Source organism: Phragmites australis, chromosome 13 (genome assembly GCF_958298935.1).
Source record: "Phragmites australis chromosome 13, lpPhrAust1.1, whole genome shotgun sequence".
Taxonomy (NCBI): Eukaryota; Viridiplantae; Streptophyta; class Magnoliopsida; order Poales; family Poaceae; genus Phragmites; species Phragmites australis.
The window spans coordinates 28,282,175-28,304,053 of record NC_084933.1 but is presented as its reverse complement, the minus strand read 5'-3'; the positions used below and the strand labels follow the sequence as shown (position 1 = coordinate 28,304,053).

Genomic DNA, 21,879 nt, shown 5'->3' with positions numbered 1-21,879 from the left:
AATTTTGTAAGAAACGGAAGCCTTCCAAAAGATGGCAGTATTTGCCATCCTCCACAACCCTCTAGATGAAGCGTCTTATGCTCCACGTACGCACATACTATTGGTTGTTTTTTAATCTAGTTACAACCAAGAATGTACACGATTCACACATCACACTTTTACTCGAAGTATGCACATACATACACGTATTAACCATATATTAAAGGTACATTAGAGGGTCATAGACACTCAGTATGTGAGTACACACATTCTACCTATCACACGTACATTCTACTTAACATATACGTGTGTACGTACTCTATGTTATGTCCGGAACCTATCCGGCAAGCAACTTAGGGATAAACCCCTGCTGAGGCCCCAGGTCCGATCCTAGAAATCGAACTCGGGTGACAACGCTCACACCTGAGCCAACGGCTGACCAACCGAGGTACGGCTCGTTCTCACCGTTACTATTGTTGGTGAAATGAGAGTAACGGAGGACTACCGGACTATAGTTCATGGTACCGGAGGACTAGCCGCGGCGCGGGGAAGATACGAACGGCGGGCGCATCCTCTGAATCTTTGATCGTTCTCGCAGGGACACGTTGTTCATCAACGAACTGAGCCTTCCTCCTCTTCTTTCGGAGGAAAACCGGCACCTCCCTGTATAAACTGGGGCGTCCCCCCTCCTGGCCACCCCCTCCCGTCTATATTTATCACCGCTTCTCCTGTTGGCTACGTCGTTTCCCCCCACCTCTCTTCTCTCCCGTCCCCGGCGGCCGGCCGGGCGTCGAGTTCGTCCGCGCGGGCTAGCTCCCTCTCGGCCATGACGACGGTATTCTCCTCTACCTCTCTACCTGCATGCTTTCCGTTTTCCTTCCTGTCACGCGTGCTAGATTGGCCGGTTGCATTGCCCTCCAAATGCATCCCCGCTTCCTTCTCGAATCGTGCGTTGCGTACCAGGTGAATTGATCCAAAACGTTTTTGCATTGCGCCGTCGCAAATTCAGCCATTCCCGATAGGACCTGCTCGTCTCATTCTCATCGGTTCCATGACTATAAGAGCAGTACAATGAGATGCTTAAAGAAGGTGATTGTAGAAGAAAAAAAAAACTAGGGTTTTTTTCAACTACACTGGCATATACGTTTAGACAGAGGACACTGTGCTTATTTAAGCATCACTGCTTATATTAATCCTAACAAGATAGTTAGTTATATTTAAACACATAAGATCTTTATTTACATTGAAAATTAGAATTTTTATATAGATGTTTAACATTTTTTTAAAACACTTACTTAGCCATAAGCCATAAACACGTAGCATCGTTCATGCCTGATAATCTTTGCCCGTTGCGATTGACGTGGCTCGCTGCGACATGCATGCATGCAGGACAAGGGGCGGCCGCTGCCCAAGTTTGGGGAGTGGGACGTGAAGAATCCGGCGTCGGCCGAGGGCTTCACCGTCATATTCCAGAAAGCCCGCGACGACAAGAAGACGACCGGCCCCGGGCACGCGCAGGCGGGCATTCCGCCGGCCTTTAGGAACAACGGCGGCGCCGGCGCCGGCGCCGGTGGATACAGGCCCGATTTCAAATCCAGCGACAGCTACCAGTATACGCCGCCCAAACGCGTCAAGGTATCCATACCGATAGCCTGGTAAGAATAGTGTGCGCAGTTCTTCCGGGCGCTGACGCATGGAGCTTTGGTTTATTTCAATTTGCAGAAGAAGTGGTTCTTCTGTACCTGTTGATTCTAACTCGCTGCTGCCGCTGCTGGAGATAAAAGAGAGGCCGTGAATTGTGCCTCGCCAGAAGTGAACATTGGACGGGAGCGCCGGGGAACACATGGAAAACTTTCATGGTGTTCGTTCGCCTTGTTTTAACTCATTTGTACCGAGGAACAGAAGGGGCTAAACAAATGAACAAAATGTCTTGTGATTGAACACTGTTCAGCTGCTTTTCGCCGGTTGCAAATGTTCATTGCATCTTTTGGTTTCAGGCCTCTGTATTTGCAGGTCGCCTTGTTTCTACTGGTCACGAATAACTATTAAGTATCAATGTACTTGAAGAAAAAAATTTGCCATCAATCGCGAAGATCACCTAGCAGGCTAGCAAAATTGCAACACTGCCAACTTTTAAATACACTGAAATCTGACCAGCATCGTTCTAATCATTCACTAATCACCAGAAATTTTCTGCTGCAACCCAAGTTTCTTTCATGCATTTAGCTCCACATTCAAATTTGAACTAATTATTATAGGTTCAATAACTATATGTAAAGTACAGCTTACGTCATTCATCTGACATACAAGAGAACATTTCAATTCAAAGGGAGGAAACAGGATAAGCTATAAACTGGTCTTAAGATAACAAAAATATACATAAAAAATGAATTTATGCATTAAATACCTGGAAAAAATAGGAGTTATCTTGTGTTTATAGTTCATTGAAAGGAATAGTTTCTGAATATAACAACAATCGACTGACTGGAATCGGGTCAAAATTTTCATACACATAGCACCACCTACAGTAATTGACATGCGTCGGAACCAGATATCACCAAATCAGTTATTTACCACGGTGACACAAGCAGAACCTCCACTATTGGTTGAGAACAAAAAGGCTGACTATTTTCAGAATTTTGTGCCACAATGTAGCCAGCAAACTGCAGGCACTGGCACAGCAACAGCACACCTCCAATAAATTATGATACAAATCAAACCTAAGCAGCTCCATGAGATAAGTTGAATCTTTGAGGCTCTGTAAGGTGCATGTGGGGATCATCTTAGCGAACTGTATAGAAAAATATCCACATATGGCCCTCGAACTGTTTGTACAACAAGAATGGTTCAAGCACCCTGCACGTCCACCATCATATGCCATCCATCATCATGTGAACGAAACTCTGCTGCCCTAAATTCATTTCATTCCCCCTGTTTTTCATCTTTCTCGTGATTTTGTTCGTCCACTGGAGACTCCAAAACAGTACTGTCATCGACTGGTTCAGGATGCTTGATTGAATTATCATCAGGTGAAAGTGGTAACGCTTCTGCAGTGGCCTCCGGCGATGAAGATCCAAACGCATTATCATTCTCCTTTTCCTCTTCATATTTGGCCTCACCAGGCATAACAACATCGGTGGCCTTCAGATGCTTCTCACTTCCAACCTCAAAATTAGAAACGGCACTATCCTTCTCAGCAACATCACCAGGTTCAGCTTCCTCCTCCCTCCATTCGACACACTCAGGTTGACTCTCTTTCACATCAGGAGTGGGTGGCCTGATGTCATCTTCCAACTTATCAACAGGGCCATTTGTCAAGACTGTGTGACCAGACTCTTCATTTGAGTCCTTGTTAGAGACTGGTAAAGGTGGTTCAGAACCTTTTGTGTCATCTATAACTTCGCCAAGAATGACTTCATCAGTCTCGTCATCCAATTTTGGTGAAGATTTCTCTGAATTTGGGGATGGAGAAGCTTCTGAGCTAACCGGATCATCATTCAATGCTTTGTCCTCGTCAAGCGCAAACCAATTGGAATTTGTAAAGAGAGAGCTACTGCAAAGGATATTCTTAATTAGTCGATTTTGTTGTAAACATCAAATGTGCTTATCAAGAAGAGTAGCCAAAGCAGATAGACAAGAATAAACCTGTCTTGTTCGTCTCCAAGGCGAAGAGAGGAGATTACTACCTCTGCAGATTCATCATCAAAATATACATCCTGCAACAGATAGTATAGTCAGAGAGACAATCACGTATCAGGAAATACGATCTTGTCAGGTTGATGGATAGTTCAAAATGATGCAGTGAATCTAAACAAACAAATATGAATATACCTCATCATCCCGCTCGAGTGATACTTGGGCCTGCATGTATCATACCATCAAAAAGTTACTTATCAAGTAAGACTGAATGTTGTGAATGTCTTGCAAAAGTAGCCAAAACAACAGGACTAATCAATTCTAGTTCAACTGGCTATACAACCTACACCTTAGCAGTAAGAATTCTGTTGAACAAGAAAATACTGACCTCATCAATATCCTCATTACTGTATATACCATATTTAAATGCCTGGCTTAAATTACTAGCAAGTGCAGCCACATCGTAGTCCCTATCTCGGAAGTCTTCATCATCACTCTCCCTACCACGATCCTGCAGTGATGTTGGTCGACTATAACCAGAGAAGCAGCACAGAATTTAGCATATGATCTTTGTTCCCAGTAAATGCAGGACACATAGCAAAGAAAGATAAGTAAAACACAGCAGCTGAAGTCTGCAGTAACTCCATATAGTTTATGCAAACATGCATGACATATAGTCTGCCCTTTTAAAATATTAACGAATTGATAGATGTTAGAACTATGGCATCAATGCCTAATGTCCTACTGGGGCAGAAGTTTGGCCACAACTGGGCCTAGCGGTTCTTCCACAATGAGGAAAACCCTAAAACATCACATGTTCTTTCATGTAATGGTACCATCGCAGAAATTTTCTTGGAATAACTAAGTAAACTACAAGTTTCATATATAAAATTATAAATAATCATTAAATAAGTCATTTGTCCAAATATAATACTTCAAATTTTCGGCACTCTATACGAATATATACAGCGTTACAGCCCTATGAAGCAGTAGAAAAGATGATGTTTTGGAGCTCAATAGAAATTATATCACTCATTATTTATAGCATAGGGAGGTAACGGGTGGCTAATGGCTGGTTACTTTGGACCAACAATTATTGACTATAGCTCCTTGACTTCCTTCCAAATCCAGCAAGAAATGAGGGGCAAATGCATGATGCACTTTTGGATATCAAAGCAGCACTGATGTAGTGAACATATGTGCAATATTTCTTAAAGCAATCACACTGACTAATACCATTTGCTGTCAGTAGAGTGCAGCCGTTATGATCCATGAGGAAGAAACAACACGAGTAAAAGGAGAATTCAAAATAAAGTTCCACCAAAAAACTTGCACAAGATACAACATGAAAAGGGTATACTTACCCACAAGCCCATTGGTAAACATTTTCTAATGCATTACGCTTTGTTAGGATACTGGCATGCCACTCGATCCAACCAGAATTCTGCTACAACAAAATTAAAGGTATCACATAAAGTTGGCTGCTGGTTATGTCATCAAAAGCAGAATCACATGAGCAGTTTTTTAGAGAATGAACTTCTATATGGAAGATGAAGCAATAAAGATTACACAGCCCACAACAAGCATGGTAGTTAGCACATGAGGTGTCTCTGAAATCTGAAGATCTCAATGTGTCGAACCTTAACATGCACATTCTTTCGACTTACATAATGATTAGTTACAATAGGTATTGCAGTTGAGCTACATTGGGTCTACACATTATCTTGTATTATCTGCAGAGGAATTTAACTTGCATCTATCAAGATTTCCAAGGACAAAATTTGCCATCGAAGAGCTGCAGGGGTAATATCACACAAACTCTAGTGACTTCACACGACGTTCATTCGGTCAAAGCAGGCCACAGAATCGAGATAGGGAAAATAAACAAAGAATTTTAGGCGCTATATTATTTCCTGCTGACCATTGTAGTAGGGATCTATCGGATAACTAGTAAGTGACCAGTAATGACTAGTAAACCCAGTAACATGTCAGGAATGTAAATAGTTGCAGCGCATTCATCTAGATAATGATAATCAAATTTAAACCTGCAAATGTGATTGGACTGTGATGTTGGAGTTGGCTAGCTGAATGAGCTTGTTAGCTATGCGCGTCATATGACCAACAATTCCAATCCTTGGTGGAGATTTTCCCTCTGAAGATAATGTATGCTGCCAGAAAAATAATAGGACAATACATAAGGATGAAAATAAAGAAACTAATCGACAGTTAAAGAATGGAAGCAGTAAGGTAACTTTTTTAACCTTAGTTAAATCTGGTGACAGGGCAGAGTACTTCTCTGCTTCCAGAATTCTCGTAACAAGTTTACACTCATCAAGAACATGCCCAATCAGGTGATCTTGCTTACTTTCTAAACAAGACCCGATGATGTTCTCCACATGATGGTGCAAAAAGTTGTTAAACGGGTACCTGATGATGAAGTATGTCAGCTTTCTGGCAAATTTTTGAGAAGCAGATTCTAAAGTCTAACTTACTCAAAAAATAGATCTATAGCACGCTTGATTGCTCCTAGATGGATCAGTCGCATTTCAGCAGCTTCACTACCAATTGATAGTAGAACAGAGATGAACTTGACAATCTGAAAAAAAAAAAAAAAAAAACCTCAACAATAATGAAGAAGAATTGAAGCGATCACTGAAAAATTATTCTATAAACTACAATCGAAGAAACAAATAGCACCAGTTTTTTGGTAAAGCAATCAATTCTTGATAATTTTCTAGGAAAAGAGTATGTGTAAACCAACACTATGTCAGATGTCTAGTGTCAAGCACTTCAAGCACTAGTCGCTATTCATTTCATGAGTATTCCAATCAGCAAGTCATTACAAAACCAAACACTGTGTACCTTCAAGCGATGCTTCCCAAGAGGAGGTTGTAAGCTTCCATATGTTGTTGGGAGAACATTTTCAGCAGATGAAACATCCAACAGCTTCAACAAATCACCTGAAATATCATAGATAAGAACATAAAGGACACTTTAGAAGACTGTAGCTATGATGACTCTCCATATGGAAAGATACAAGGATTTAACAGAGTAAACAACCACTAACCTAGGCTATCCAGCATGCCATTAACTGTTTCTGGACTTGCAGTGACCAGTGTTCCATGGCTTAACTGACTATGGAAAGCCTGGTAGGAAGCCGATACAAGTCTCTTAGGATCTAACAAAGATATGCACACTGACAATGAGTGGACCAGCACCGATTTAGGCCTTGAAGCTTCAAAAGCATGTTGAAATAATCTTCCCACAAAGCTGCAAATGATAAGTAAAAAAGAATGCCCAGAACCATGCTGAATATCGGATTGAAAAGACAAAGCCCTTAGACTATACAAATCTTGACATATTCAAACAGTAGTACAATAAAAGAGTGTGCAACTCGAAAGCACCTTGGGCAGGAAATCTTTGCAGCAAGTGCTGGAGGGGCATATCTAGTTATTGCACAAAGGATTTCAGCAGCATTTGCATGAACCTCAGGAGAATCCTGCAATAGAAGATAAAAAATCGTGTTGACCATAAAAGCATAAATTACCAGGAAAATTTGATCTGCAAGTACAGTTACTCAACAACCACGTGAATGAGAACCAGAAAATGGACCACAGTATATCACATCCTGAGGAGATCGGACTGCTAACAAGGGCTTTCAAAGTCATATTGGTTCGGATTAGAGAGTTCTAACCAAGCTAATGTAATGGATAACCGCCACCAATATGAGAATGCGGTGGTAAGGCACCAGAGGGCGCTCCTCGCGATCTGGGTTCGAACCCTGGCGTGAGCAAGGGTGAAAACACCCGATCAAAAAAATGTAATGGATAACCGTATTCACGCCACTGGTCTGGAAAAAGATGTGACCTTGTTTCTGCTAGAAAGAAACACTTCAGATTTCAAGTGAATCTTCTTTTGGACAGGACTTATCTTGCTTTGCCAAGTCAATTATATCCAAAAGGCTAGCTTTTCAACTCATCCATTGATTCCAACCTGGCACTGGCAGCAGTGCAAGTTTACCCAGAAACAACATAAAGTTATAATAGAGCTCTTATTGTGCTAAGAGCATGCATTTGCTTTCTGAGTAGCATGATGAGGGCTATAGTTGAGCAATAACTTTTCAACGTCATTTCATTACAAATATCAGCAGATACAATTTTAGAATAGTTTGAAACAATAGGCAGGATAAGTGGATAACTGACAAGGTTAGATTTTATGTCAGAAAAGGTTAGATTTTAAAAGGCAATCTTTAGTTCTTACTGATGTGCTGAACTTGTCAACAATCATCTCAAGGACTTTTACGTCATCCAACCACTGCATAGAATCCGCATAACTTGAATACATAGTTTCATCAGCACCAATTAAGCGAATCAAAACCTGCATTACACACCAACAGAAATCAAACTATTGAAACTGGGACATTTTAAATCACTGCATCAGAAAAGTACGTTTTCAAAAATACCACTGAGTGTACCACTGGCATAGGCAAAGCCCTTATTAGTCAGCATCACAGACAATGATATTTTTTTGGTGCCACAACTTTTCCTTTGATTAAAATAAAATTTACAATTATAGTAAAGTTTTAAAGGAATCTGACCTCCATGATAGAAGTAATCCCAATAAGATCCACAAGCTGGCTAACTATTTCAGGATGGCCCTGGAGAAGGAATACAACAGCGAATAGTTATTACATACTCGAGTGCTAATTCTAGATACAGCACACAGGATAAGAATGAGATATAGAAAAGGCTTTACAGATGTTTAGACCTCCAACAGCTGTAGACATTACATGGATGTAAAAGCCATCCAGAAGTACAGTTTAGGTTCCCAGAAAAGGGTCAGTAGTGTTTGGTTATACCACCAGATGCCAAGTTCATGATTTGAACACCAGCTGGACTCTAGCGGAGGTTAGCTATAATAGCTACTGCCCCCACACCACCCCAAAAAAAGAATATTAAAAATATATTGACTTATACAGCACAACAAGCATTATTTTCTGCATACCGAATCATGAGCAGGGAGAATAGCTACGATGGGACATCAGTGAATCAAATAGAACCAGAAGAACAATAAAAGAGCTGACAAATGACACTAGAACTACACAAACCTGCACGTAACTAACAAGTGGGAGTGTCTGCCTCAGCATCAAGCAAATCACTACCTGCAAAACCAATAAGGTCATGACCATTTAAAATGTCAGTATAAGAATGAGAAAAATACCATTTGATAATCCAGACTGAGATTTTTTCCCCCGAAGTTAAAAGCTGCCTAAAAGTACCTTGGCAAAGTAACCAGCCGATAATGTACCATGAGGGTGGTCAGGTTTCAGGAAGGAGAAAAGTAAATCCATGAGCTGCACATAGATCACGACTTTATCAGTTGCAAAAGAAAACTTACACCATACCAGAAGAACAGTAATTACAGTATGGCATCAAGGCAATAAAAAGATTAAAACTAAAACATACATCTTCATCCTCCACTAATGTCTTCATGATGACATCCACCTCACAAGTAAATATTTCACAAGCTATAAAAGGAAATCTGCACAGTGGCATTTCATGGTGTTGAATAAATTCCGCGTTAGGAAACTGCACAAAATGAGTTTTATTCAACCTCAGTTAGCCTTCTAAGTGCCATACCTAAATATCCTTTTCTTTTCTGCATCTTCAGGTGCCTCTTCTACAATGTAGCGGAGCAATTGCTCCACTTGAACCTTGTCTCGCAAACTGCAATAACCAGATAAAATGGATATTTTACTAACAAATAATTTAGAACTGATCTAGGGAAAAAGACAACCATAATGAAACAGTTCTCTAAAAAAGAAACAGTACAAATTTATTAGGCGGCTATTCAGTGCTTTGCACTCCTGGATTATTTCATCCTCATCAAGAAGATCCTCCAACTTAAAATTTTCCTTGTCCAAAATAGTATCCACCTGAAAGAAATAGCACGATGTCCAGTTAATAAAACATTGTACCCTAAAATAAGATGCAACAATCAAAGTGCAAGCACTCACAGGTGATGCAGCGGAGAGTCCAGGCACGTGCCAAAACATCTTGCAGAGTGACAATTCCGTCCGTATTTGGCACTGTCACAATCTCACAAACGAAGCAGATTTAGGGCTCAGATATCCGCATCGTGTGCTGATTTCAGACTTCGGGCCATGTCCTGAAATAACTGATTTCAGCTTCATCATTGAATAAATGGAGCTTTGGTATGAACCATATCTTTTACACACTAAAAACTACCCACTGGCCACTATCTGCCACTATAGAAATTGTCTGCTTGTATTTTAGCGCGGAGACCTGAAAAAAATTATGATTGACCATCTGGGCACATTGCCCACATAACCAACCCTTCCCCATCAGCATTCTGCTCCATAACACGAGAATATATTTCTACTGCAAGAACTTATAACATGGAAAAAGCCTAGAAACAGTGTTTGAATCAAAGCGTATTTGATGGTTACTAGAGTGGCTAACACAGAACATTTACGAACCCACCCAAAAAGTTAACCCACACCCACTTCATCAATACGTCACATAAAGTTAAAAAAAAAAAATCAAACTTCAAGAACATTCCAAAACACCCTTAGAACTTGAGGTATTCCATGTAAACACACCCTGGAAGCCCTAAAACCAAACCCCTAAACCGAAGGAACTCCCAAAAAGGTGAATAGGTTGTGTTTAACACTATATATCATCCAAATAAACAACTCTAACCCTGACAAACACTGATTCTCACAAGAAGCAAAGTAACCAAAACAACAGCAAACTCAGTTTCGATTGCATCCTTACCCAAGCAAATCGTTGTAACATCAGAATATAAACAACAAATTTGCATTAAAAAACGCATTCCCCGAATCTCCTGCCTCGAAATCTTCAATCAGGTGTACGACAGCCAGTCAGCCACCAATTAGCGAACCATCCACCATGAGTCTGATATTCACACAGCTACTATCGAATCAGCAGACTACATAATAAGGAACCGATCACATCAAGCTCGGAAGACAACACAAAAAGGCACACGAACGCTTACCCCACCTATCCTGTCTCCAGTCTCTCGCCTCCAAAGTTCTACCGGTTAAATAAGCAAAGCAATCCTACGAGCTTCCAGCTCCGCAAGCACCAATCCACAAAGCGAGACAAATAAAGCGACGACTGACACAGCAACACACGGCCGCCCCCACTCACCCGCACACGGAAAAAAAGCAAAAGCACAAACACAAACGACATCACTTCCCTACTAGCTCCCAGATGCACATGCCAGCTCCGCCGCAAACCTCCATCTCCGACATATCAAATCACAGCACGACGCGATCGAACCGGGTGAGTAGATAGCTGACGGCAGCAGCAGCAGCTGGGAACTCGAGGAAGGAGCTGAGTCCCTCACCTGTGGTCAACGACGAGGCGGCGGAGGCTCCAACCCCAGGCACAGCAGCTCCTCGTCGTCGTCGTGGCGGCGGCGGAGGCGGAGGGAGAACTGGGGGTGAGCAGTGTTCACTCGCGCGATCCGAAGCTTTAGAGGAGCTCGCTTTGTCGAGCTGGATCCAGGTGGCCGCCGCGAAACCCTAGAATTCGCTAATCGCGAGATGAGGAGTGGGAGGAGGGGAGGGCGCGGAGGCGAGGGAAGGAAGAGGAGGGCGCGGGTTCGATCGCGAGATGGAGGAGAGGCAGGGAGAGACTTTGGGGAGAATAATCTATGAAGCTTTCGTCTCGATGCGGCATGGGGAGCTGGACTGTGTGGGAGCCTCCGTCCAGGACCTCCAGGTGCGGGTATATACGGTTTCGCTCTCTTGTCAGTGGGGCCAGGACGAGTAGGACCGCGAAGCTAGTGAGACCGGTTTGAATTTCTCGGTGGCGCTGGAGATTTGCCCGAAGAGGTGTGCTACAGCTACTCTCTGGTACCTTGGCCGTCCTATGTGTAACTGTTGGGTGGGGGCAGAACTTTGCGGGACCCCCTTGCAGTGGAAGTCTTATGTTAGAGAGGCGTGCTCGGTGTATTTTAGATATTCATTCATGACGTGGCAAGAGTCGGGGCAGAGAGTTCCTACCGGCCCGCGTCTGGGCACAGCTGTAGATGCACGTAGTCTGCCCACTGGATGTGGGTCCAAATGATGGGGTCGAAGTGTCAGCGGAGTGTTGCCGAGGCGCACTGGCACTCGAGATTCGATCTAGCAGGATTCAGTCCGGCTACAGTTACCCGCTTGCCGTACGTGCAGCTATTACCGGGTTGTTCAAGCGATTTTCCAGACACTGCCTCGCTGGGCCATGAATTCATCGGGCCCCAGTGGGCAGAGGTTCATGTGTTCTGTACTGTATGCACTACGCAGGATAGAAATGGTGTATTTGGTTGTTTGGATTTCTTATCGTCTGATCTCATATATGCATATAATTTATGAAAGAAACGTATTTGTTTGTCTAAAACTACGGTTCTAACTCGGTAAATATAAATATACGATATCATCTTGATCTAAAAGAGAAGTTCAGAGTCTGATCTAGATGCAGGCTCTACATTCATTCGTATAGGAGGGCTCAATTATCAATATTATAAAACTATCTTCGTATGATTAAACAATCGTAATCTTAATTTTTATATCCACACATACGACCTCAAATTTAGTTAACTAAATAGATATTCGGTTCAAACTACTTAGACGAATACAACTAAATAAACACTCTTCTTTTGAATAAATATGATTTTACTTAACTTATTTTTCTTTATCTACTTATAAAATCTCGTGTGAAAACCAAACACAACAAAGCCACAAAGTTGCTTCCGCCACCGCAACCTCTTGTCACCACCGCGGCTTTGTTCTTGGCTGCTCTGCCTCTGCCGCACATTCTTCTCTAATCACAACTCTCGATGAAGAACTTGTGGTGCGCAACCTGAAAAGGCTGTTGACACTTTGATTATTCTGCAGCATTAGATGATCTCATCTCAAAAGAATGGAACGGCACAATTTTTCAGCAATCAGTTCTTATCACATAAGACGCCAAGTGGTTTAGTCATGGAAAAAACGCAACTAGGATCCATGTCAAATAGAGTATTAACCTGAAACGATCTGAGCAAACTCCAGGTCTTACTGATTTTCCTCCTAAGGGCCCATATAGTTTGTAGGAAAAATACAGGAAAACTATAAAAATAAGAAATTTTACTTTGCGCTCATTACTTATCTGTTTGGTTCATATGAATAAACACAAACGAAATTTTCCTTTGTGTGCTCGTTTTCACAGAAAAAGTATAGGAAAAAAGAATCCACTTTGAGCTCTTTTTCTCTTCTCATCACATAAGATCGAGTAGATTCCTGTGTTTTTCCTACGCTTACCCAAACACCAACTTTGAAATTTTTTCTCTGTTTTCCAATCATATGTTTTCCACATGTCTCCCTATCATATTTTCGTGTTTTTACTATTCATTTCTAATCATGCATTCCAAATGAGTTCTAATTATGGAATAATTCTTTTATGTATTGCTCGAATTAATTTCAGTGCCAATCTTGAGATATATTAGATTTGCGCTCCCATGGCTACATGACTTTGCAAAGAGCAAGAGTAGGCTGCAGCATTATCTTAGTTGTTAAACATGGGATTAAAGCATCTTTCTTACATGATATGTGTAACATAAAATTCCCATGCGAACAAGTATTTTATTGATTTCTCTTTATAGTACCAAAAACCACAACTTACATCTAAAGATACACTGATATATAATTCACAACATGCACCTTGTAACCCAAACATTGATTGAGCAGGTGTAGCATGTTGCAACAAGCCAAGCACCTTGTACATCCAGAATGCTTCAAGAGAAAAGAAATTAATCTTTATGCATAGACACCATGTAGGAGAGAGTGGACCGGTGATTAGTAGTTTGCAGCTCTCCATTATGATTGTACTTGAGGCCAAACATGGTCACTACCTCTGTTATGGAGAGACCACTTAATTACATCCCAAGGCCCATACGACCTCCAACATGAAGTCATGACCTCAAAATTTATTCACGTGTATTCACATAAAAGCATTGATGCACATTTGAAAATCTTTTCAAGATTTTTCAGCGTGGCCATAAAAGTTTGGCTAAATAAAGGCCTGTTTGGAGAGGGGAAAATTATATTTCAAAAGTTCGTAAGCATGAGCCGCGAGAGACTTTGAAGGGCTGCACTGTAAATACGAACAACAGAAGATACTTGCGTTTTTATTTATTAGATGAAAAAGATACCACTTGCGTTTGCAAATGCACCGGGGGCGATTCGGAAATTTCAGTCGGCTCGACCGCCCGAGGAGTTGCGTTTTCGACGGCGAGCCAGACCGGCGGCGGCGGCACGAAGCGGAGAGTGCGCGCGCCGGTGCAGGTAGTACGCCTGCAGCGGGCGGCCTCTGGTTGGCGACACGTCCAGGAGCAGCTATCGGACTCGCTCTTGGACGGCTGCCGAGGGGAGGGGGAAGGAACAGGCAGTGGAGGTCGAGGTGGAGGCGGCGCCCGTTGCCCAGTTTTTGTTCGTCGCGGACGCGCAATCCACCCGGACGGCCCCCAAAATTATTCCAGATGATCGAGCTAGTCGTGGAAAAATGTCTCTGAAATCTTCACGTTTCCCCTCAAATCACGGTAACCCTTGCCTTCCCTCGAGCCGCTTCGTCCATTCGCGCGCTGTTGGGTGCTTTTGCGGTGAGATTTTGTCAACTAAGGGTGGGATTTAGTGTGCAATTTTCACCTCCACTGCGAATTTTACAAGCTTCTCATAGAGTTAGATGGTCTGTGTTTTTGAGACTTTCATCCAAGTGATCAGAATGCCACAACCTGCGCAATTGAGAATTTGATGTGCTATCTGCTACTTTGGCAAGCGTCGCTTTGGTCGTTGATCTGGGGGAAATTTGATCATATGTCGGAAAGTTGTTGTGACTTTGATAATATATTCTAAGGTGATCATCTTTGGTCAAATGTGTCGCAAGTACTTAGTTTATAACAAAGTCTATCCTTCACATCTCTTAAATGATACAAAATTTTATTATGAACTAGTCCCTATAGGATATATGATCAAAAGATGATCAACTTAGGATATATTACCAAAGTCATATGATTAATTTTCCCTTATCTGGATACGAGCAGTCAGAATGACACGAACTGCAGATTTTAGTGACAATATATTGTGCTGTTGTCTGTAATTTATACTTCTTTTTTATAGCATTTAGACATGGCTATCCAGCCACTGCTTGTGACGCCTGTACTTCTGATGAGCTTTCATGTGCTCGATCCGACAATTGGAATGCAGAACAGGGGGTTTATGCCATGTGCAAAAGCTTAATCACGATAAGCTGATTAGACCCTGCAAGTTAAATTTGTCCTCGACCAGTCATACTTTGCTGGTGCCTATGCGCGGGTAAGTGATCATGTTAGTGTGCATGTCAACACTTGTTTTCGAGGCGCAATAATGCTTTAAGCTGTTCATAGTTGCAAATTTGATGTGTGAAACTTCGATGTGCCGCTTTATTACTTTGTCTGAGTTGGATGTAAGCTATCCGAGTACTGTACTAGTTATGTTGTTCCTTTAAAAAAAAATACTAGTTATGTTGTGTATGCAAGTATAGTTTCCTAATAAAGTTCGGGATTAAGGGCATGTTTAGTTCATGTCTAACCTTGACATGTCTAACCTTAGTCAAATGTGGCTTGCTACAAAAAGTGTGACAAACAAATTCTTAGTCACAAGCGTAGTAAATTTAGTAAAGATACTGAGTGTATAACGTGTGAGTTAGGTGCTAACAAAGTATGGTTTACCATAATTGTAACAGTCAACCAAACAATTGCCTAAAAATCTATGACGTGACTAAACTTAGACGTGATAAGGTTAGACACAAACCAAACATGCCCTAAGACAAGTGCTGGTTATCCATGCAATAGCTATCGCCCGGAAGATTTGTGTTTTGATATATATAACTCAAGTTTTTTTTTTTTGAGAGAACATATTATAACTCAAGTTGGTAATGTAAAGTTGTAAGTTCCATATGCAGACTTTACTGTTTTAGTCTAATGTTCAGCAAAGTAATACTATCATGGTATGTAGAGGGGTCCTCCAATCTTTTTTGTTGACGGGAAGAGGGGGGCTCCAATCTCTGAAAAGTTGGAACCACAGTGAGCTGATCAAGTCCTACCCTATCAGCTACATTTGGAGGTTTATGCCTTGTTTCATTCTTGCCAGGGTTGAACGAGAGCTCTCCAACTGAGCATAGTTCCGTAAGCATATTCTCTGTTCGAATAATCAATGCTCTACTCTATGTCAGTGGGACAGTCTTGTGGACGTGTCAGGACTACCAGGCACAATTCAGTCAAACTGGGAGCACTTGGAGCCTCATTCAGGGCTTTCCAGACCCCAGTTTGTGCGAAACATTTTACACTTTTGTTAACTGGTGTCTATCAATATGGCGTCTTACTGAAATGCTGAAAGGTTCTTGATCAGATTTGGTACAAAATAGTTCAGCTTTGCTCCTTTTATATTGATAAGACAGAATGTAACTTTCCTTATCTTCACCACCTCGTTACAAATATGTTTCAGCTGCTTGAAAGATTCGATACTGATTTGTTTCAGCTGTGTTTGCAGTACTGGATGGATTACGAAACGGAAATTTGAACTGTGCATCCACTGATTGCTGGCTACTCTGTTTTGAACCGTGGAGGTAGCTTCTTCGTCGCTGAAAGCGAGCCCATTTGCTGGCCTTTTAAAAGCTTTCATTGCACTTTTTCCTCGTCGCTTTTTGCTTTTTGGTCCTTTCGTCTCATTTCTGATTTGGCCAACGAGATTTTCTACTCAGTGCACTGTTCACTGCGTTTATGATTTTTATGACGTATTCAGAGACTGAGCATTGCAGAATTAACACAGTGGAGAAAAAAGGATTCAAGTCTTTACCTTTGTAGGCCACCATGTATTCTCCGCTGTGATAAAATGATGTTTATCGATCAATTAACGGCTTGAATTGCCTGAGCTCCTTAGGTTCTGGGGTCATGACTAGACCCGAGAGGCATGTCATGACCTGCAGCTAGAATCATCAGATATTAGCTGTCACATAGTCTGAGAACAAAAGGAAAGAAGAAAATTAACTCAGCTAATTAGTCAAAAGCTTTTGCGGACACAGCCTCACTGTTGTGGTTCTACCCCGTAGCTGTGGTCAACCACTGCTCGTCGTCTCCACCTTTTACTGATTGAGGACTTGTCCGTCATTGACCAACAATTAACCGCGTACTTTTTACACTTCAACAAGATAAAACACTGGAATGTACATGGCAACCAAGAATGTGTTTTACATCTGAATACCTAATCAGGCACTCCCTTTTTCATACTAAAATCAAGGAATGCTGATTTATATAGGGTGGAGTTTAGATTTCCCACCGCTATATTAAACATAGTTGTCATTAAACATATACTAAGGTTCACAGAAGCAGCTACAGCAGCATATGATATTTGATCCTGGAATTCGTCCTGTCCGGCGAATCTTCTCGGCCTTCTGAACTGCAATTGTTGCCTGCTGGTTCATCCTGGCATTGGCCGAGGCTCGTTTCTCTTCGGCCAGGTGGCGTGTCATCTCTAACTTTTCAGCCATCTTTGCCATGGCCTCACTTCTCATTCTCTCTGCATGTTCCTGGAACAAAGTGATTTTCAGTGTTACTAGCATATTACTAGATATGCAAGAGTAGACTGCATTCAAAATTTGAGTAAGAATATTTTTGTTGATGCAAAGAAAGCCAAGTGCACTGAGGATGAAAATGCAAAGTGGAAATCTACCTCTATTCTTCTCATTTTGGATTCAATTTTTGCTCTTTGACGACTCTCCCAAACTTCAATCTTCACCTCTTCCTTCTTGAATCTGAGGAATACAATCTCCATAACATGATGAGATGAACAAAACTAAATTTACAAGATTTTTTTGTTTCTCTTTGTAACTCAATAACAGATGAAACCAACAAGAACGATCAAATATTCAGACTGAATAATACCTTGCTGTATGTTTAGAAGTTTCTGCCTCCTCATATGATGCAGCACGGGCAGCATATTCCTTCCTCATCTGCTCCAAATCAGCAATGCTCGGTGCTGCCGAGACTAGTTCTAGCTCTTCTTTGCTGGCCCATGTAGCAATGTTCATCTTTCCTAGCTGTATACCAAGGGCAGCAATTTCTTTCCTTGTCTTAAGCCTCATTTCAGTGTCTAACAACTCATTTGTGTCACCTTTTCTGTTGAAATATGGACCATCATCTGTGTTGTCCTCTCCAGGTGATGCTATTGACCTCCCTCCTATAGGAGTTGATGGTATCGAGCAATTAGGGCTTCGTGTTGGTGTCATTGACCCAAGTGGAGTTCCAGTCCTTGAAGGTTCCTGACTAGGTATCGGAGTCATTTCTGTGCCCACATCTCTGACGGACACTGACTGAACTGTAGGAATAGCTGCATGCGACAATTCACACAGGTTAAAATAAGTTTTGAAGACAGATAAAGTTTAGCGTCAATATGTTATACTTGTTTAATGTCACAATTTCGTGCGTTTCTGGCTAATTAGGCGAAGAAGTTACCTTTTGGATCGTTGCAGGGCTTCACTGCAATTGATGAACCTGTATCATTTGCCTTGTGATACTCTGAGGTGGCACTAGCATTATTAACTGGAAAGACATCTGCATGCCTAACCAGCTTTGGCTGATGCGAAGCAAAAGATAACCTCTCTAATATGCTTCGTGAAGCAGAATAAGCTGGATTCACTCTTTTCAAGTTCTGCACAGGGCGGCCAAAATTTTTGGGTACGATGACACCCCTGGAAGCAGCAGAATTCATCTGGTTTGCAGTCTGGTTCTGTGCTGTGCCCTTGGAGATGTTCTGATTAACATTCTGCCGGTTCACAATCCATTTCTCTGCATCATTCCACTTGGAGGAAGTCTGTCTAGAGAAATATCCCACCGCTGGATTCTGCGTCACGGCCCTCTCACCTCCATGGAACTCAAAGCTACTGGCGCTAGCATTGTCAAGCCCACTATCACAGTCATTACTGTCTTCTTCCACAGTTCTCACTGGGTGTATCATGCTTGAGTTGCTGCTTGATGCTGGTTGGGGAACCGAACTCTTGGATGTGTTCAGGACTTTATTGCTATCCAATGCTGAATCCTTTTCTACAGCTTCAGTTTGGTTAATTGCTGAAGGGCGTTTGGAGCCATCAGAGCTGTCTGAAACTGTTCGTAGAACAAAAAGGATGTGTGATTGACTTGGCCAGGAAAGGTGGCAAGTTATCAAATCAATGGCCAATTTGCTCGTACCTTCTTCAAGAACATCACAGACTAATAGCCTGTTCTGCGCTTGTGATGTCTCGGTGTTTTTTGCAGGTGATGTTCGCGACGATGAGTTGTTGGTGATGACCCTCACTCGATTGTGGGCTCCCAGAAGCTTCATCCTTAGCTTTGTTGGAGAAAGAGCACCAGCCTGCGGGAACCTCAAAGCTGTAAGTCATTCTCCATGAAATCTTTTAGTTCAAAAACAAAATCTCCATGAAAGCTCTAATTTGTAAGATATTGCAATTTAAGATGGTGATTATCGCACAAAAAACATGGCAAATATGTTAGACAATTAGTGAACCCCAAAAGGGCATCTTAGTACTCCGTAGAACTAGAAGATGTTAGCCATTCCAGAGTTTAGTGGAAAGGGTACTGCTATTTCTCAGCCAGGAACAAATTGTAAGGAAAATGCTGCAAAATAGTGAAATCATCACCTTTACCATGCAAAAAACTAGGATGTACTGTAATCGACACCAAATTTTTCAGAATGAGTATTCTAGATAGGTCTCGACTACCTGGAAAGAAAGGATCTTTTCCTATATAGAACTGTGTATTTAGCGTTGGACTTGGGACGTAGCTTCACTTCGCCTGAGAAAAAAGATTGACTGGTAACTCTCTAAACCAGGAACATTGTATTAATCTTATATCATTTCAAGGTTTGCCCACTTTTTTCTCAAGTTGTCTCATAGGAGTGTCAATCTTACATCCTAAGAACTCCAAGAGACTAACTTGAAATGAAACAGAACATTCCTACAGAGTACTACCTAAATGGGCACGAGGAAAAATAATCTTCTAAAGAAGCGAAAGAAAAACTTGGCAACAAAGGCAAGAAATCACATCTATAGCAACAAAATAAAGTAGGCCCTCACTTGAAGAACGACGAAGCAAATTGAGCGACCAGCAAGCAAGGTTTACAAATGCGTTTTACCTCCGAAAATCGTTCGAAAGTGGTAACCACACAGTAATTCGATAGAATGAGGTAAAAACCGTTCGAATTTCGTTAATTTTTTTAAAAAAATAATTTTAAATTTGAGTTTAGTCGGTAAACATTCGATTTATGAATACAATTCGGACTGAATCGTCCTATAACCACGATAATGAGCTACCGCACTGGCTTGCAGCTTGCACAGAGCGCGTACCTGGGCTTTCTGATGAATCCTCTCGTACTCCATTCTTCCTTGCTGGGTGGGTGAGAGCGGCCAGTGAGGAAGGGGGAGTGAGGAGTGAGAGGGGAGAAAGCCAGAGCAGTGGGACTGTATAGCTGAGATCTAAGGACACGATGACATGTCTCGTGCTTTTTAGTTCTTCGGAGCTACTACTAGACAGGAGTCCACAAGTCAGTCTCTCTGGCCGTGAGAAATTTCTTTCCAAGTGCCCCAGAAACTTTTACTTTGTTCTCCTTACAAATATCTCATCCCATGAGTAAAGCTGGCTGGCTATAAGATGATCCTAACTATATTTCTTTCATTTTCTTCTCTTTCTATTTTTTCTTCTCGTTTTTCTTCTTTTTATTTTCTTTTATTTCTAACAATTTTCTTTTGAATGAATTCGTAAAAAAAAAATCATTAAAAAATAACCTTAAAAATCTTTTTTGATAATAACCATAAAAAACCTTTATAAACCCTAAAGTGAAAAAAACCCATAGATGAAGGGATCGTAGCCTAAGAGAATCGCTTTGATGCTCCAAGTACTACCCTAGAAACGCATACATGTGCAAATACGAGTCGTACCAACAACCTTAGACGACTTCTTGCTCTGTACAGAAACTTTTCATCCTCTTTACAGACCCGGCCTTTATCAGAAAATCACATAAGCTTTTTCCTATCACGCAAAGTTATCCTTCTGCACATTAGTATTATACTATAACAACGAAGATTAAGAAATTTAAGCTCTTCTGGAGATGTGTGCACCTTTAACACTCCATATTCCAAAGCTAATATTATTCCTTTTGGTTGTAAAAACTATGGTGGTCAAACAGAGGTCCCTAGGCTGGACTGGAACCCTACCCCTGCAGGCAAGCAGTCCTTCCCACTCAGATCAATTACAGCACAGAGGGATGGGGAGGGAGACTGCTGCTACACCGCCACATCTTTCTGTGTCAGCGTGGTGCCTCTCAGAAAATATTTTATGGCTCAAGTCCTGGCCTTTTCACCGGCCCATCTCACATCATCATTCGCTCACTCACGTCGCCCTATCCTCTCATATCCAGCGTCACAACTCACAAGACTTGGTTGGATGCTGTCAGCGGGTATGAACAATTGAATATACTTTTGTCTTGTACCCGCTTCGCCATTTGCAAATTTTGACCAAAGTTGTTCTCGCGGGCGCCGTACGTAAGTTGGTTACTGGATACTGCTGCCACTGACCTCACTGGGATTTTGTGACTGGCCAAGGTTCATGTGTATGGATTCACCATGTACTGGTAGAAAAATTTGGACATCGGCCGATCTTCACTTTTTTTAAGCTTATGCATCGAGTCCTACACTCGTACTAGCACCAAGTCTCTAGCTCATTGAATTTGCTGTTTGATTTGTTGTACTGTGGCCTTGTGACCATTTATTGGCTTCAAGATTGGTACTCACTGGTAGCCTTAAAACTGTGGTCCAACTTGGAGTGTGTTTGGTTGGGACATGTATAGATAGGGATGATTATTTAATTTTTTTAAGGTGTTTGATTGGATGGTAAATTGGATTGAATGGTCATTTAAGATGAATATTCTTCTCAGATGTTGAATGAATTTATTCTATGAAATTGGTTAGACGGAGTTATCTATGTTTTGGATGTGCTGATGTGGTATATTTTGGTTGGTTAGAGTAAATATATTTTTTTAGCATATTTTAAATGATATTATCTCGTAAACCGTTTATCAGATCTGCGATACAATTATATTCATTGCAATTAAATTAACAAAATAAGATCTCAAATAATTATATTTTGATAATAAAAAAAACTAAATACATGACA

At 41.5% G+C, this 21,879-nt stretch overlaps 3 protein-coding genes and 1 long non-coding RNA gene across 8 annotated transcripts; 2 read left to right on the top strand and 2 right to left on the bottom strand.

Annotated features, from left to right (window-relative positions):
- The first annotated feature begins 733 nt into the window (after positions 1–733).
- On the top strand, positions 734–1,718 carry LOC133889358 (protein NOI4-like). The gene is made up of 2 exons (XM_062329887.1): positions 734–814; positions 1,369–1,718. Exons 1-2 carry the CDS (start codon positions 806–808, stop codon positions 1,636–1,638), a joined length of 279 nt encoding a protein of 92 aa, XP_062185871.1. The 5' UTR covers positions 734–805; the 3' UTR covers positions 1,639–1,718.
- Positions 1,719–2,321: 603 nt separating this feature from the next.
- On the bottom strand, positions 2,322–11,364 carry LOC133889356 (uncharacterized). 5 transcript variants are annotated; one of them, XM_062329884.1, is made up of 22 exons: positions 11,008–11,364; positions 10,654–10,903; positions 10,413–10,553; positions 9,632–9,783; positions 9,447–9,550; positions 9,255–9,341; positions 9,081–9,156; positions 8,894–8,968; positions 8,723–8,776; positions 8,213–8,272; positions 7,876–7,992; positions 7,020–7,114; positions 6,683–6,885; positions 6,478–6,575; positions 6,108–6,211; positions 5,877–6,042; positions 5,661–5,783; positions 4,980–5,059; positions 4,004–4,145; positions 3,811–3,840; positions 3,625–3,695; positions 2,322–3,532 (listed from the first exon to the last, which is right to left on the bottom strand). In XM_062329884.1, exons 4-22 carry the CDS (start codon positions 9,668–9,670, stop codon positions 2,902–2,904), a joined length of 2,355 nt encoding a protein of 784 aa, XP_062185868.1. In that variant the 5' UTR covers positions 9,671–9,783; positions 10,413–10,553; positions 10,654–10,903; positions 11,008–11,364; the 3' UTR covers positions 2,322–2,901. The 5 variants fall into 5 exon arrangements, with proteins under 5 accessions (XP_062185868.1, XP_062185867.1, XP_062185869.1 ...); XM_062329883.1 differs by lacking the exons at positions 10,413–10,553; positions 10,654–10,903 and adding an exon at positions 9,868–9,944; XM_062329885.1 differs by lacking the exons at positions 10,413–10,553; positions 10,654–10,903 and having other exon boundaries at positions 9,632–9,792.
- Positions 11,365–13,862: 2,498 nt separating this feature from the next.
- On the top strand, positions 13,863–21,677 carry LOC133889795 (uncharacterized). The gene is made up of 4 exons (XR_009903933.1): positions 13,863–14,220; positions 16,208–16,283; positions 18,967–19,082; positions 20,894–21,677. It is a non-coding gene; the product is annotated as an uncharacterized LOC133889795 (long non-coding RNA).
- On the bottom strand, positions 16,816–20,222 carry LOC133889793 (uncharacterized). Its single transcript, XM_062330270.1, has 6 exons — positions 20,055–20,222; positions 18,901–19,063; positions 18,169–18,816; positions 17,599–18,043; positions 17,387–17,468; positions 16,816–17,243 (listed from the first exon to the last, which is right to left on the bottom strand). Exons 1-6 carry the CDS (start codon positions 20,085–20,087, stop codon positions 17,028–17,030), a joined length of 1,587 nt encoding a protein of 528 aa, XP_062186254.1. The 5' UTR covers positions 20,088–20,222; the 3' UTR covers positions 16,816–17,027.
- Positions 21,678–21,879: the final 202 nt, after the last annotated feature.